Source organism: Mus musculus, chromosome 6 (genome assembly GCF_000001635.26).
Source record: "Mus musculus strain C57BL/6J chromosome 6, GRCm38.p6 C57BL/6J".
Lineage (NCBI taxonomy): Eukaryota > Metazoa > Chordata > Mammalia > Rodentia > Muridae > Mus > Mus musculus.
Window position 1 is genome coordinate 146,950,505 of NC_000072.6, and position 13,747 is coordinate 146,964,251.

Below are 13,747 nucleotides of genomic sequence, written 5' to 3' on the forward strand. Positions count from 1 at the left end.
CGGGCTCATTCAGCAGTGTTATCTGATAGGGATTTTGTTTCTTCTGAAAGCTGACCATTGTTCTGTTTGCTGGGGAGTTAGGGGGTAGCAGGAAAAGACTCCTGGCAGGCAGTGCAACATAAACCCCACCTGTCATCCTGAAATTAGACACCATGTGTGCTGTGTAAATTAATTCTTCACTTGCAGTTCACATTTGAAGCAATTGATTATTTCTCCTAACTACATCCTTCTTTAATATTGAATTTAGAGCCTTAGCATTCTCTAGGAATTCATTTAGCATTTACTTCATTTTTATTCTCCTGTCTTATGAGGGAATTTGAAACAGGGTCTCTCTCTGTAACCTTGGCTATTCTGAAGCTTGGTATGTAAACCAGGCTGGTCTCAAACTCACAGAGATCTGATTGCTTCTGTCTCCCAAGTGCTAGAACTAAAAGTGCCTGGAAGATGTTCTTGTGTCTAAATAGACTTGAACTCATATCTGCCTTGAACTATGAATTTGTCTTGTATTCTTAAAGTCTTGGGAAAAAAAGATTTTACCCTTGTTTACTGATATATCACCCCAAACCCCGTAGCAGGGTTCTTTTCATGGTTGGTCTATAATGCATTAGCGTTAGCATTTGCAGAGAGCTGAATAACTTCTAAGTTTGATAAATTATTTTGCTGTATCCTATATTTACAGTATTATGAATTCCAGAATATGATTGTGTAAGTTATACTCACCCAGATAATTCAAGCAACTGAGCCTTCCCTTCAAGGATGAGATACACTTTAAAGAATGGTTTTACATTTTCAGTCATGAGGTTAAATAGATCCCAGAATTTATTGATTAATGAGATTAATATGTGCCTGACAATTATAGTAATTCTACAGGAGACTTAAAGGTTCAGTAAAATTCTTACCCCCAACACCCCAGTGGCCCTCCAGCTCCCACGCATCCCTTTTGGTACTCACTAGCCTCACCCCTTCCCCACATGTGAGGCTTAGAGGACCTGCTTTGGTTGGATAATGCATTGGACACTAGAATGAACGAGCTATGCTTGAATACTTCCTATTGCCGCATTCCAGAGGTTAAAAGGAGTAGGCAGAAACCAGAAATCTTACTAAAGAATTGGGCTTTTTCTTCAGTATAGTCTTGGGGGAGATGGGAACCCCTGCTCAACAATCCCCACGTCTTTTTCCCCAGTAAACACAGATCTCTCTTATGTGTGTCTTCTCCAAGCAAATTACTTTGACTCAGGCTGAAAATATGCTTGTTGAATTCAGAAGGCTGAATTAACTCTTGGTAAACTTAGGTAGTATGCTGCTTCCTAAAAGAATAGCATCCCCTCTCCCTCCTTCTTTTTGCCTCCATTTTGTTTATGTGTGTTTTACTCTTTCATTATGCAAACCCTCATTTCCAGAAGGCAGTATATATCCCACCAGCCTCCCGCCATGGTGGGGTGGCTTAGGTTGTGCTTCCAGTGGGCACTGAGACTGTTTGGAGCCACTCCTTAGTCGAGGGTCCAACATCAAGACAGCAGTTCTGGTGGTCCAGGATACCAGACTACTTCAGGTACACTTGTTCCCTGGTTGTAATAAGTGGCTTGTTCAGAAGGAATGTGAAGATTGGAAACTCCCACTGTGTACTCCAGGTATTGATTTCCTCAGCTGTGAGGTGGAAGAGAGGACACATACCTCTTAGGAATTTTTGAACAAGAGGCTTCAAAGGTTTAAAACTCTGGGGCTGTCAGGTGAACTCATTCCTGTGTCATTCTTGGGGTTGGATTCTGTTGCTTCTGAGAGAATGTATATTTCTCACTGCTTTCTGGTGCCAGGTGTTGGTAGCCTGGCTAGGGCGCTGTCTCCTCCATCGGGAGAAGATTTGTGTCCGCAGCCATTGGAAGACCCACCGAAAGTTCATACAGAATATGTTGTGTGAGCGGGAAGCACCCTCTGGCTGAGGGGATGACACGGAGGAGGTTTCCAAGGAGCTCTCAGATGCCTGTCTTATCTCCTGCTGAGAAAACAGGATGAGTTAGATGCATGTAGTGTCAAAATCAGTGGGCCTGCTGTCTACTCCTTTATAGAACCCAAGCCCATTTGCCCAAATAGCCCAAATATAGCAAAGTTTCGAGACAAACTGACTAGAACACACACTTCCATTTTTATGTGGTTGTGGTTGAGGGTTGCTGTGCCTACCCCTCTTCCCTCCCTCTGTGCTCTGTAGTATCTTTCCTACAGTGCCCCATCTCCTCTCCTTACTGTTATCTTCCCCCCTGTCCTAGTCTCCTGGGGCCCACCTTGCCTCACAGCAGGTAGTGAGAGTGAGGCTCCACTGTCCAACCTTGTCTTCCCCAGTCCTGCCCCTTGCTCTCCTGGGAGGCATGCATCTCTGTGCTCACCACAACTTCGTCTTTCAGTAACCTTGGAGGATCCTCTAGCACCTGACAGATATCTTCATTTTCCAGGGATCTTTGCTTGGACAAGTCTTGACAAACATCACGTTCTTTAGGACTGACCTGAGCAGTATGTGGAGGGGTAGTGCTGTTGAGGTGGACATCTTCCTTCTGAGTAGATTCAGGGAGCACACAGCCGTCATGCTGGCCACCTTTTTCTTTTCCTAGAAATGTCTCAAGTTTCTGTACTAGGTTATACAGTTTGCAGGGAGTCAGTTTTGTCTTGTCTTCTGGCCACTTATCCATCCACTGGCTATGGGCATTTAGATCCAGATTAGCAAGAGAGTCTGCATGGTTAGAGTCCACATCGATATCCCAGGCCAGTGTGATGCTTAGCTTGCTGAACTGCTCTGGGTCATGCTCCACCTGATCTCGTTTCCTGAAGAGTCTCCTTAAACTCTCTGTCCTCCAGGTGCTTTGGACAGGAGGGAGGAAATGGACCAAAGAATCCACAGAGGCTGTCTCCTCACGGGAGACCAGGTCCTCATAGGAAAAGGTGTTCTCAGAGGGGTAGTAGCCCACCGAGGCGCTCTGGTTGGACTTGCATTCATAAATAGAATCCTCTGTGCTACTGTAGTCACTGCTGGAGGGTGAGGTTGTCATGGTGCTGAGAGTGTCCAATCTCAAGTTTTCCTTGATTCTGGAAACTTCAGAAGAAAAAAATTAGTAAATGATATTATGGGGGGAAGTTATATGACCCATTCCTTTTTCTTATTGAAACTATTCCTTCCACTCTGTATAGTCCACCCTTTTGTACTTTCTGCCTCTGTAAAGACAAAAACACTCTGGCATCTCTTCTTTGTGCCTCTTATTTGTTTGACAGTAGCTGAGAGAGCTTATAAACAAAAAGGAGAATTTGAAAATGACAGGGAAGTGTGACTAGAGTCAAGTATGTTTTCAGTCCACTCTTCTGAGGTCAAGGTAACTAATTTCTTAGTATATATGTATATCTGTGCGCATATGTACATATACACACATATCCAAATACATGTGGTTCTCACATCAATAGAAACTTATTATCAAGTTTATAATAACCTATGGCTATTCTAATATTCTTAACTACTTTCTTATTAAATAGCCTTAGGTGTCACCTACTGATACTCAATAACTTGGCTGATTAATGATCACTAGGTTACTTAAGACCATACCATGATCCATGGAGTTAGTGGACCAAAGATCATAAATATATAGACATAATAATTGATACCAGAATGCTTTCCAGAAAGGTGACTGTCATTTGAGCACCCATCTTCCCACCATCTGATGGCATGTTTATTCTGCATTTTCCATAATCTCCCTGTAAGCAAACCTGGAAGACCACACACTCACACTCACACACATGCTCATGCCTTTGTCATGCCCTGATCTGAGGGCTGCCCAGATGAGACAGGCGCTTCCAGCAGTGGAGACAAAGTGATGGAGTCAGAAACCCTTCAGAGCCCATGTCTCAGTGATGTAAAGCCCAACTGCTTCTGAGAAGTTTGTGTTCCAAGACTGTTGGTTACCATGGCAACAAAGGAACCAAGTTATGGTCAGAATTATGTAAAGGGACAGGATCTGTCCCTTCAGTTTCAGAGTATTCTGAGCACATACAATAGTAGGCTGCACTCTCTTCATTAGAATCAGTCAGTTCCATGAGATCTTTCTCACATTTTCCCTCATTTCCATCCCCCAAGATTTCCATCCCCCAAGATTGCACATTAGTCTGCTACATGTCATACTTAGGTTTCCACTGCCATGCTAGGTCTGTAGATTACAGGGGGCAGATCTTGGAACTTCTCAGCAATTCTTTGTAACTAGTCTCTTTTTATACATTAAAATTTCCTGTTGTTTCTGTGTCTCTAGAGAATGCAGGCTACCTACTTATTTTGCTGCTTTTGAAATTAATGAATGATGACCATATAGTATATATCTGTAATCTAGCTCTTGGGAGACCAAAGCAAGAAGATTGAATGTAGCTCAGGCTGGTATCCTCTTGTCTTAGTTTATATCAGAAATACCTCATACACACACACACACACACACACACACCGGACAGTTGAGTGCCTAACAAGTTTCAGACCCTATGTTCTGCCACTTGTAGCAGGAATTAATTAACTAACTAATTAATGATTTCATGTATGTGTGTCTGTGTATGTACACCACATAGATGCCAGAGCCTTGGGTCCTCTGTAACTAGAGTTACAGATGGTTGTGAGTCTCCTGATGTGGATGCTGGGAACCTAACCTGACTATGGGGGTCATAGTAAAGGAACCCAGTCTAGCAAGGGAGCCATGGTAGAAACCATCCCCCCTGAGTACATTCAAAAGACCCAGTGGGAATCCTTTGGCTAGGAGGGTGAGGTGAGTGCCACTTGCTGTGTTTAGAAACTGTGGACACTGTTGATGGCCAACAGTTCTCCCTTTGGCTACATTATAATTTGGGTGCAATGGTTTTACCAAAAGACAAAAAAAAAAAGTTTGAAGGGATGATAGGATGTAGGCTTCCCAAGAAACAAGCTGAGGTCTTCTTAGGAGACTAATAGCAAAATGCTTAAAATTCAGACATTCAGATGATTCTTGTTCTTCTAGTCCTCAGGGCACTGTGAAGGAAAAGGTGGAGATGGGTGAGAAGAGAGGGGAGGGCAGACATGCTCAAAGTTGACTGCTGAGAAGGAACCTAACCTAGAGGCAGAGCCAAGTTAACCTAATAGAAAGTGGGGCTCGGGGCTGTGGGTGTGGCTCAGTGGTAGAGCTCTTGACTAGCCTATGGGAGACTCTCTGCAGTCTCCTGTACCATAGAAATACAGTGGCAGAAAGTCTACCTAGAGTGTTTATTGTGTTTTGGAAAATCAGACAGATGGTAAAAAGAATCTAGAGTAAGTGAAGATGACTATGAATAGCAGCAGGCAGAATGAATGCCTGTTATAAATAATAATTCTTTTCAGATTAGTTGGAAGGGGCCTGGAAGAAAGCAGACAGGGAGCAGACGGGGCTGGGATGAGTCGGACAGGATGCAGTTGACTGGCTCTGCCTGTCTCTGGCTGTTATCATCGGGCATCACAGAGTCCTCCCTCACAGGCCGGCTAGCGGGCCAGAACACCCTTCTCCTGCTCTCCTCCCACATCGGCTGGCTCAGTGCTGTGCGTGTCTACTCAGCCTGTGAGCACAGATAAAGCTTTCTCTCCACTTCCTGAGGCTAAGTTAAGCTCTCGGAGGTTCCCCACCTCTGGCTCAGATCTACCGCAGCATGTGTGAATAGATGCTGTTGTGTGTGTGCACAATGGCCTCCATTCATTTGAGGACCACTGTGCACGTCCCTCGGAAGACAACTTATTGCCCCAAGTGCATTCGAGGCCAGTTAATGAAAATGATATTGATTAACAAATACTATTATAGATGAGTCTTTTCAAACTCTTGTGAAGTTAAAAACGAATGTTAAAAATTATTTTTAAAACCTCTACAAAATGTTTAAGAAAAATTACAAGGTTCAGGGTAGATATTTTAATGGAAGTATTTTAAAACCTCTTAGAATCAAATGTTTCAGGTATACAAGGTAATTGGTAGTTGCCTGGAACTGGGAATAGGATGTGGTATTCCCTGCAAATTGCCAAGTCAAAACCATCTGCAAGTAAAAGGCAATTTGAGGCACAAGTGAGATCATTAACTTTTAATTTTCTAGTAGTTCCAAAAAAGAGGAAAGACTCAGGTAAAATTATTTTTGTTGTACTTCAGGTAATTCATATAAAATATTGTAATTTCACATAAAATAAATGTAAAAGATTTAGTTCTTTGCGTTTTCTCAGCCAAATTTTTGATGAGACCATACATGGTTTGGGGCCTGTGCAGTTCTAAGCCCCATGCTAGTAACCATTCATAGTGCCTCTGTTGAGCAACAGGGCTCAACAGCCTTAATCATGGTTACATGGCTGCATGCATTGTCAGAGTTTATTGGACTGTACACCTAAAAAGGACAACGTTTGCTGCATATAGATTGTATTTTAATTAAAAATATTCTTGCAAACCTGCACAAACAAATGTATGTTCCTTCTGTGAACATTTATTTAAGCTATTTTCTTAAATTAGTCCTGGAAATGGGGTTTTGCAAGTCAGTTGTCAAATTCAGAGAAGGATAAGTTAGCACAAGCTAGTGATTTTCATAAACCTCAGGAATATGTGTGGGTGAGTGAAAGTGAGTACACACTTCCTCATCTGTCTCTTTCATCCATAGTTTTTGTGCATCTTAATTTAGAAAGGACTAGAGGAAATTTAACTAAACAGCACAGTTCGTAGGAAAAGGATTGGCATATGTTTGGCAAGATGAAGACAGGCATGGGTTGCTTCAAGAAAACTCAGTGATATTTTTTGTAAAGAGCTTGTCATTTTTATTTTTGTTTTACAGCCATTTCTTTATTCCAGCAGCATTAAAACTCACTTAATTCTGACTTTTTCTGCTCTTATTATATATTTTTGGGGTGATTATTTTGACTGCCTGCCTGCTGGTACGTGGGGGTGGAGAAACATGGAGCTCATAGGCATGGCACACTTGATTAAGAGTAAGTTTAATTCTCATCGTTAAAGCTGGGATGGTTTGGAGGTGGAACGTGTTACACTACTTACAGGTAACATCCACAATTTGATCGATATCTGCATGTCCTCCTTTATGTTTTGAAATCCCATGCTTCCATTTTGCTAAAGCTTGAAGAAACTGACAGTTTCCAAATGACTTAAGTAAAGGAAAGTAGACAGAAAATACCTTCAATATGGTCTCACAGTATCTGGGCTGAGCTTTGTAAAGTTCAGTAGCCCTGGAGTTTAATTCCATAAATTTGAACCAGGCAAAACTCTGTCTGATAAGAAAATTAGCCCAGAGTCTTCACAGGTAAATCTAGGGTGAACACAAAGTGTGAGGTGGGTGTTTCACGTTTCACAGGAAATGTTTAAGAAGTGAGCCACAAGCTAGAGCAAAAATTACCCCTTTGTTTTAGTTGACCTCAGGGTTCTTATAAACCCAGAAGCAGTTGATTTGACCCATGGTTAATTATCAAGATGCATTTCATCAATGGCCATAAAAATTCAATCCCACTGTGTATTGAAAGTGTGGATTCTCATGCCCTATCCCTAGGACTTGCTGGCTAAATAGACTAGGAACAGGACCTTCCAGGTAATTGTGTGAGAGAGACAGGCATACTCTGTAGCCCAGGCTAACCCGGAATTCATGATTCTCCCAACTGCACCATCTTGTCTTCCAGGTGATTCTTCTGCTTGCTGATTTCACCTTGAGAAACAGTGACCTAGGATTACCAGATGCTGGCATGAATTCCAGTAACCAGCAGGGTCTCTGTTGTGAGTGTAGGATCAAGGTGGTGTGCTCAGATCAGGAAGGCCAGTGCCCCCTGCACTAAGGACACGAGTATCTGTCGAGCTCTATGGAAACAATCCTGGATGTCACCTCATGGCAGACAGTGTGGGATCTCACAGGGAGGGTGGCATTGCCGGGGAAAGAGGCTTGCTCTGGTATTAAATACAGCTTTTGAATGCCAAGCAGTTCCTAGTGCAGAGTAAAATACAGCGACTAGACGGACGGACGTAGACACAGAGATGTTATTGGTGACTGTCAGTGGTTTCTGAACTTGAGTGTGCTTCCTTGTCACCCAGAGGACTTGTTACAGTACAGCTTTCCAGTGCCACCCTAAGAATTCAGTTCAGTAGGTCTGGGTGGAGTCAGAATCTTTGGTCTTAATGAATGAGGTTTATGAAAAACGCACTGATCATGAAGGGAATAAAATTATAGTAGCAAAATAGGGGGAGGATGCTGACTACTCTGTCCCATGATCTTGACCACTTACCCCTTAGTTTTTCTGTGAGACTTCTCTACTCTTAGAGCAACTGGTCTCACCAAAAATATGCAGGGGTGGGACAGGAATGTGGCCATGGAGAACAGTCTGAGGGAGGTTTCCTGACTTAAAAGCAGTTTGTAGGCTTGGAGCTTCTGAAACTCTGATCATGAGTGCATTTTCTAGTCTTATTTTTGAAAATGTAAATCTAGCACGTTATATTTTAGTACCAACCTATGCTCTAAGAGCATTTTAACACAGCACTTTACAGAAGTCTCAACTCAAATACTGAATTTGGGACCTTTACCAGCAAACATGCTGTGCTCTTCCTGCATAGCCTCAGCATCTGGCAGCTCCTCTCAGGGCCCAGGCCGGGCATCATCTTGGTTACACTCCTCACTCAGGCTTCTGTTCCTGCACCTTCCTTCAGGAAGCCCTGTGGATTCTGCCCCTGTCACTTGTCCACTTCCTGCTTTGTCCTGACTAGTTCTTAGGTGGACGTTACCGCGTCTTCTCTGGGTTCTTTCAGGAAAGGTAATGAGTCTTAGAAACACAAGTTACCTCTCTGCTTAAGTAAGACCCCTTGCTGATATCCCTGTTTTGTAGTGTAGACTTTAAATTTTCAAAATGGCCCTACCTTCTGGCACTGCTAGTCTCAGCTGGAGCTCCCCCCAGCTTTACACTCCATTGTGCTGATTGTTTTCTTTCCTGAACCAAACTTATGTAAAACCTTCACAGTGGAAAGCGTAGGTCAATAACACAAGGGTGTCCATCTCAAGAATATTCATGGGAGAGGGGCTCTGAAGTTACATTTTGACAGTCAGAAATGACATTTTATTCAGATTAATGCTAGGAAAATGAAACTGAGAAAATGTTACCATGGGTCCATAGAGAGCCTAGTATATAACCAGTATCTGATGGCCAAGGATGAGGGGTCTGCTCCAGGATGTCACTCACATTCAGGACAGTGACCCAGCTCCAAGTGTCAGTTTGCCTCCAAGTTAAAATAAGTCTGTCTGACCTATCTCATATGGGAAGAACAAAGAGTAATGTCTAGAAGTCCCTGGGAGTCCAGTGATGTGGTAATAGTAATAAATAAGTAATAAATAAGACAAGCTTTTGCCACAAGCAGTAGAATGGTCTTCCTGGTGACTAGCATGACATCGTAACTGCCTTATTTAAGCCAATGTGGTTGTGACTCTGCTGCTTGCTAACTAACAGCTGTGGGGTGTAGTTAAAGGTCAGGTGAGCTTTACAGTCTGGAGGCCTGTAGTCATTAGCACTGGCGGTCCTCAGTCCACTGTGACTTTACCACATGGAGGGCCTCCACCATGCCAGGAACAGCAACCTTTGATCGGCATGTTTGCTCTGGTGAAATGGCTAGAAGTATTTGAGACCTGGCAGCAGTGGACGTGGGAGGAGGCTCCATTCTTGCTGGCTGTGACTCATCCCACGAACACGTAAAGTGTGCACTCTCTTCATTGGTTTTGATGTTGATGCCGTGCTCCGGCTTTGATGTATCATGTTTCCCTCTGTGCCCTGTGTCTTGATCTTGTGACCAATCTGTATTTAACTGAATTAGCACATTGGGCCATACATAAAAAGGAATTATTATTACTGATGCCTACATATAGTGGTGGTGGAGTTTTTCAGGCCAGTTGTACTTTGAAAATTTCTGGATGCTGGAGGCAAGTGGAGGTTGGACTGTGAGAAAGGAGGCATTCCAGGCTTCTCTCCATGATCGTGGGAGGCTAGTTTCTCCTCATCTTACCCTGTTAGATGCCTTTTTCATGTCCAGATTTCTCCCTTACATAAGGATACCAGTCAGATTGGGTTAGGTCTCACCCTAAAGGTTTCATTTAACCTGAATTAGTTCTTTGAAGATTCTGTGTCCATATAAGGACACATTCTGAGTTTGTGAGAGTTGGGACTTCAATATACAACTTTTGGGGGAGACACAGTTGAGCTCATCACAGACTGTGATGAAGTTAGCTTCACAGAGATAGCAGGCTTGTTTGGGAGTCTTCCATAAACCCAGAAAAAAAATTCTAAGTTGACTGAGTTTTGCTCCCTTTCTGGACCCACAGAATGCCGTGGTGCTGGTTTCTACAGTCAGCACCACTCTTGGTCTTGTGTTTGGTGGAAGATCTAATGCAGTCTAAGCTCCGAGCTTATCACAGTCTCGCTTGATGATTGTGCTGTGTTTTTTAATGCTTGTTGTATCGTTGCTTGATGTGTTGTTTCAGCTCCACCTTTCTTGCGTATTCCTTGTCAAGCACAGGAGCCTCGTTTGGCTGTGTACTGTTGACATTTTCAGCCCTCCAATGCTTTAGATGGACTGTTCATCCCAAGAGTTCACAGCTGCCTTTTCTGGCAGATCTCTCAGCTGTTTGGATGCTGTCTGTGATGCTGTCAAGAAGTGGGATGTGTTTGTTTTCCCTTCTGCACTCTCCCATGTCTTTGGCTGTTCCGGATATCTGTCACAAAGTCCCTCTCTCTACAGCTCTTGGCACCTGCCCTAGTCTGTACCTCAGCTATGCTTTTAAATGCACCCCATTCCTCATCGCTAAGTGCATCATGTTTGTGTCACTGGTGCCCACTGTCTCAGTCCTGGGCACTGAGATAACAACTATGTTTTGTTTTCCCAGCCAGAGACCAGGCAACACTAAATCATTTCTCCCTTCTGTTGGGTTAGTCAGGTTTTGTCTCCCCTGACAAATATTCTAAAATATTGTTTCAATAAAACTGTGTTTTAATAATTTAAACTGTCATGCCTGCAGGAAATGGAGTTTAGGCAGGATGGGTAACATTCCTCCCTGTTAACATCACCTGTCATCCAGACCGTACTAGACCTGTAGCATTGAAGAGGGAAAGGGGCCCAGAGTCCTTTTCTTGTATAAAAGGCTGCTGTAACCATTACTGTTGAGGTGAAGTAGAATATTGAAGCCTCTCTGCTGTACAGGGAATACATGCATTTCCCCAGGCAGAGGTTGCTCTCTGTTGCTGTTTGACAGTCACTGACTCTACCCCACTAAGTACTTTCTAAACAAGGCATTCGCTACAGCCGAGGATCTTTGCTTAGCTTACGTTCCCACCCTGCCTCTTTCAGTCTCTTAGGAGAAAGTTGCTTCTTGGAGAATTCTCCTCTGGAACCAAAGTCAGCTTGCATGTACTTTACCCTACTGGCTCATTTGCTGCTAAAATGAGATGTAATGAGTGACAGTCATTTTCCCCTAGTGCTTTTATGATGTGCTTTACTGCCACAGCGTGGCCAACCCTCAAAGGAGCAAGCCATGTATTTTAATAAAACTGATATGCAGTAAGATTAGCCATCAGAATTTGCCTTTAAATGTGGGTTTCCTCCCTCACGTTGTGCCTCTCATGAGATTATTTAGACCTTGAGCCTGCTTGTATCTGAGAAGAAACAGGCCTGGGACCTTACTCTCCAGAGAAATATCAGATACTCAGAGGCTCTGCTGCTAGTCGGGGAGGCTAAGGGCTAACCCTGACAGTTAAGTTGCATTAAGCTTTGCTGATAGCCTGAAAACCTTCCAGAGCTTCCCAGATGTTGGGCTGTTAGGAGGGGGCCATGGCTTTCAGTCTCCACGGGGTGATTGAGTGGTCCCGAAGATAACCTCTGAAGAAGCAAAGCTCACAGGATCCTATCTTAAATTCCAGTTTCTCATGGGCCTGCCTGCATCTGACTTTTTTTTTTTTCTTAGAATATAAATTATCAAACTAACACCCAGGCTGACATCTTCTCAGCAGGCTGACATCTCCCTTGCCTTCTCCATACCTTTCATACAGCTTTATTCCTTGGGCCTGGGCCTGAGATCTTAGCTCTTGAGGTGACTATTCTAGAGCCAGTCTCCCTTCCTGTCTTCTGGGAAGACTGTCTCAGCACAGATTTGTACTGTTCAGCCTTCAGTTTCCCTCTCACCATTGTCTAAGCCTAAGACTTCTCTCACTTGTGTCTACACACCAGGACCTACAACAAGTTCTGGATACATGGTGAGCTGAACAGGAATTCCAAATCAGGTTATCTCCTCTCCTGCAAACGAGAGCCCTGGGCTATGGCTCTTCTAAACTACTCCTGGCTTATCAAGGACCCACTTGCTTGTCCAGATGGCTCGGTTGTCACAGGTGGCAAAAGCAAGAGGCTGCCTGCAGACTTTTCTATTCATTCTCAACCTGGTGATAATTTCAGACCAGTAGGAAAGGAAGGGAAGTAGAGCCTGAAATCACAGAGATCTGGTCCTGGGAGAAATTAGAACAACAACAACAACAATGAAAATCGACTATGACAGGTTTCACTTAAACAAACAACAGCTATGTAACCAGGTTCATAAATATTTTTACACTTAATTTGAAGTAGAAGCTTTGAAGATTTATATTCAATAATCGAGAGTGATCATTTGTTTCATTGAGGAAAACACAAAACATCCATGTACTGATTGAGGGGAGGAATTGATGCTCTTGGTTAGTGGAAAGATTTTTAAAATTTATTAGAGATTTATTTTTATTTTTAACGTGTATGTATAGATGTGTCTTTGTGTAGGTATGTGCACATGTGCGCACAAGTGCCTGTGGAGCCCAGACGAGAGCCTTCAGTTCCCTGTGGCTGGAGCTACGGGTGATTATGAGCTTGCTGACTTGGGTGCTGAGAACTCCACGTGGGTCCTCTTCAAGAAAAACTCACGCTCTCAATCACTGAGCCATCTCTGTAGCCCCGAGTTAATGGGCACATTTTATAGATGATTTTGTGTAAGTTGGCCATCCAGTAATCTGGTGTTGATTTGGTTTATAAACCCAAGGAGTGATTTATGACTAGGACAACCAGTTAGGGAAAGTAGTTTCTGGAACGGAGCCTGGTGAGCATGGGGCAGGCAGGATGCTTCCTCAGCTCAGGACACTCATCACCTCCCTTCATTTCTTCAACCTCTAAGGCCTCAGCAGTTTTTAGTCTCTGAAGATCCCATTGTCCAACTCCTTATCCCTAACCCAGGAAATGAAACAAGTTGTTTTAAAAATTCTTGGAATTAAATGCTTAGAGAAAGATCTTGAGAGTGGAAAATGGCACTCTGATTTTGTGTTTTGTTGCCGGGCTTACCCTAGTGGTCTCTGACAGAGATGAGTAATTAAGAGCTTCCAACCCCATCAACAACAAAACCAGTTGCCACCAGACACTCAGGAAATACTACTCAGGCTTGGTGACTCATACCAAACACTAGTCCAGCACTTGGGGGGCTGAGTCAAGAACATTGCAAGTTCAAGGCCAGTCTGACTATGAAGTGTGAACTGCAGTCCTCAGAAAAAGACCTATGTTAAACCTATGTCATACCTATGTGAAAGACCGACTTTATGATTATAATTAGTTGGAATGATGTAGATCCAGAGCTGTAAGCTTGTGCTGTCTTTAGTTCTCTTAAGAATCTCTCACTTCTGTGTCTGACCTATCATCCTCATGGCTGTCGGGTAAAACTAGCTTAGCAGACC

At 43.3% G+C, this 13,747-nt stretch overlaps 2 protein-coding genes across 28 annotated transcripts in view; one reads left to right on the forward strand and one right to left on the reverse strand.

Annotated features, from left to right (window-relative positions):
* Positions 1 to 13,747, forward strand: part of Ppfibp1 (PTPRF interacting protein, binding protein 1 (liprin beta 1)) — a 145,417-nt gene that overhangs the window by 63,896 nt on the left and 67,774 nt on the right. The gene's annotated exons all lie outside the window — the stretch shown is intronic.
* Positions 797 to 3,935, reverse strand: 1700034J05Rik (RIKEN cDNA 1700034J05 gene). 10 transcript variants are annotated; one of them, XM_030255626.1, is made up of 3 exons: positions 3,775 to 3,935; positions 2,382 to 3,082; positions 797 to 1,993 (listed from the first exon to the last, which is right to left on the reverse strand). In XM_030255626.1, the coding sequence occupies exons 2-3, from the start codon at positions 3,036 to 3,038 to the stop codon at positions 1,748 to 1,750; spliced, it is 903 nt and encodes a 300-aa protein (XP_030111486.1). In that variant the 5' UTR covers positions 3,039 to 3,082; positions 3,775 to 3,935; the 3' UTR covers positions 797 to 1,747. The 10 variants fall into 10 exon arrangements, with proteins under 10 accessions (XP_030111486.1, XP_006507175.1, XP_017177265.1 ...); XM_006507112.4 differs by having other exon boundaries at positions 797 to 1,996; XM_017321776.2 differs by having other exon boundaries at positions 797 to 1,996; positions 3,771 to 3,935.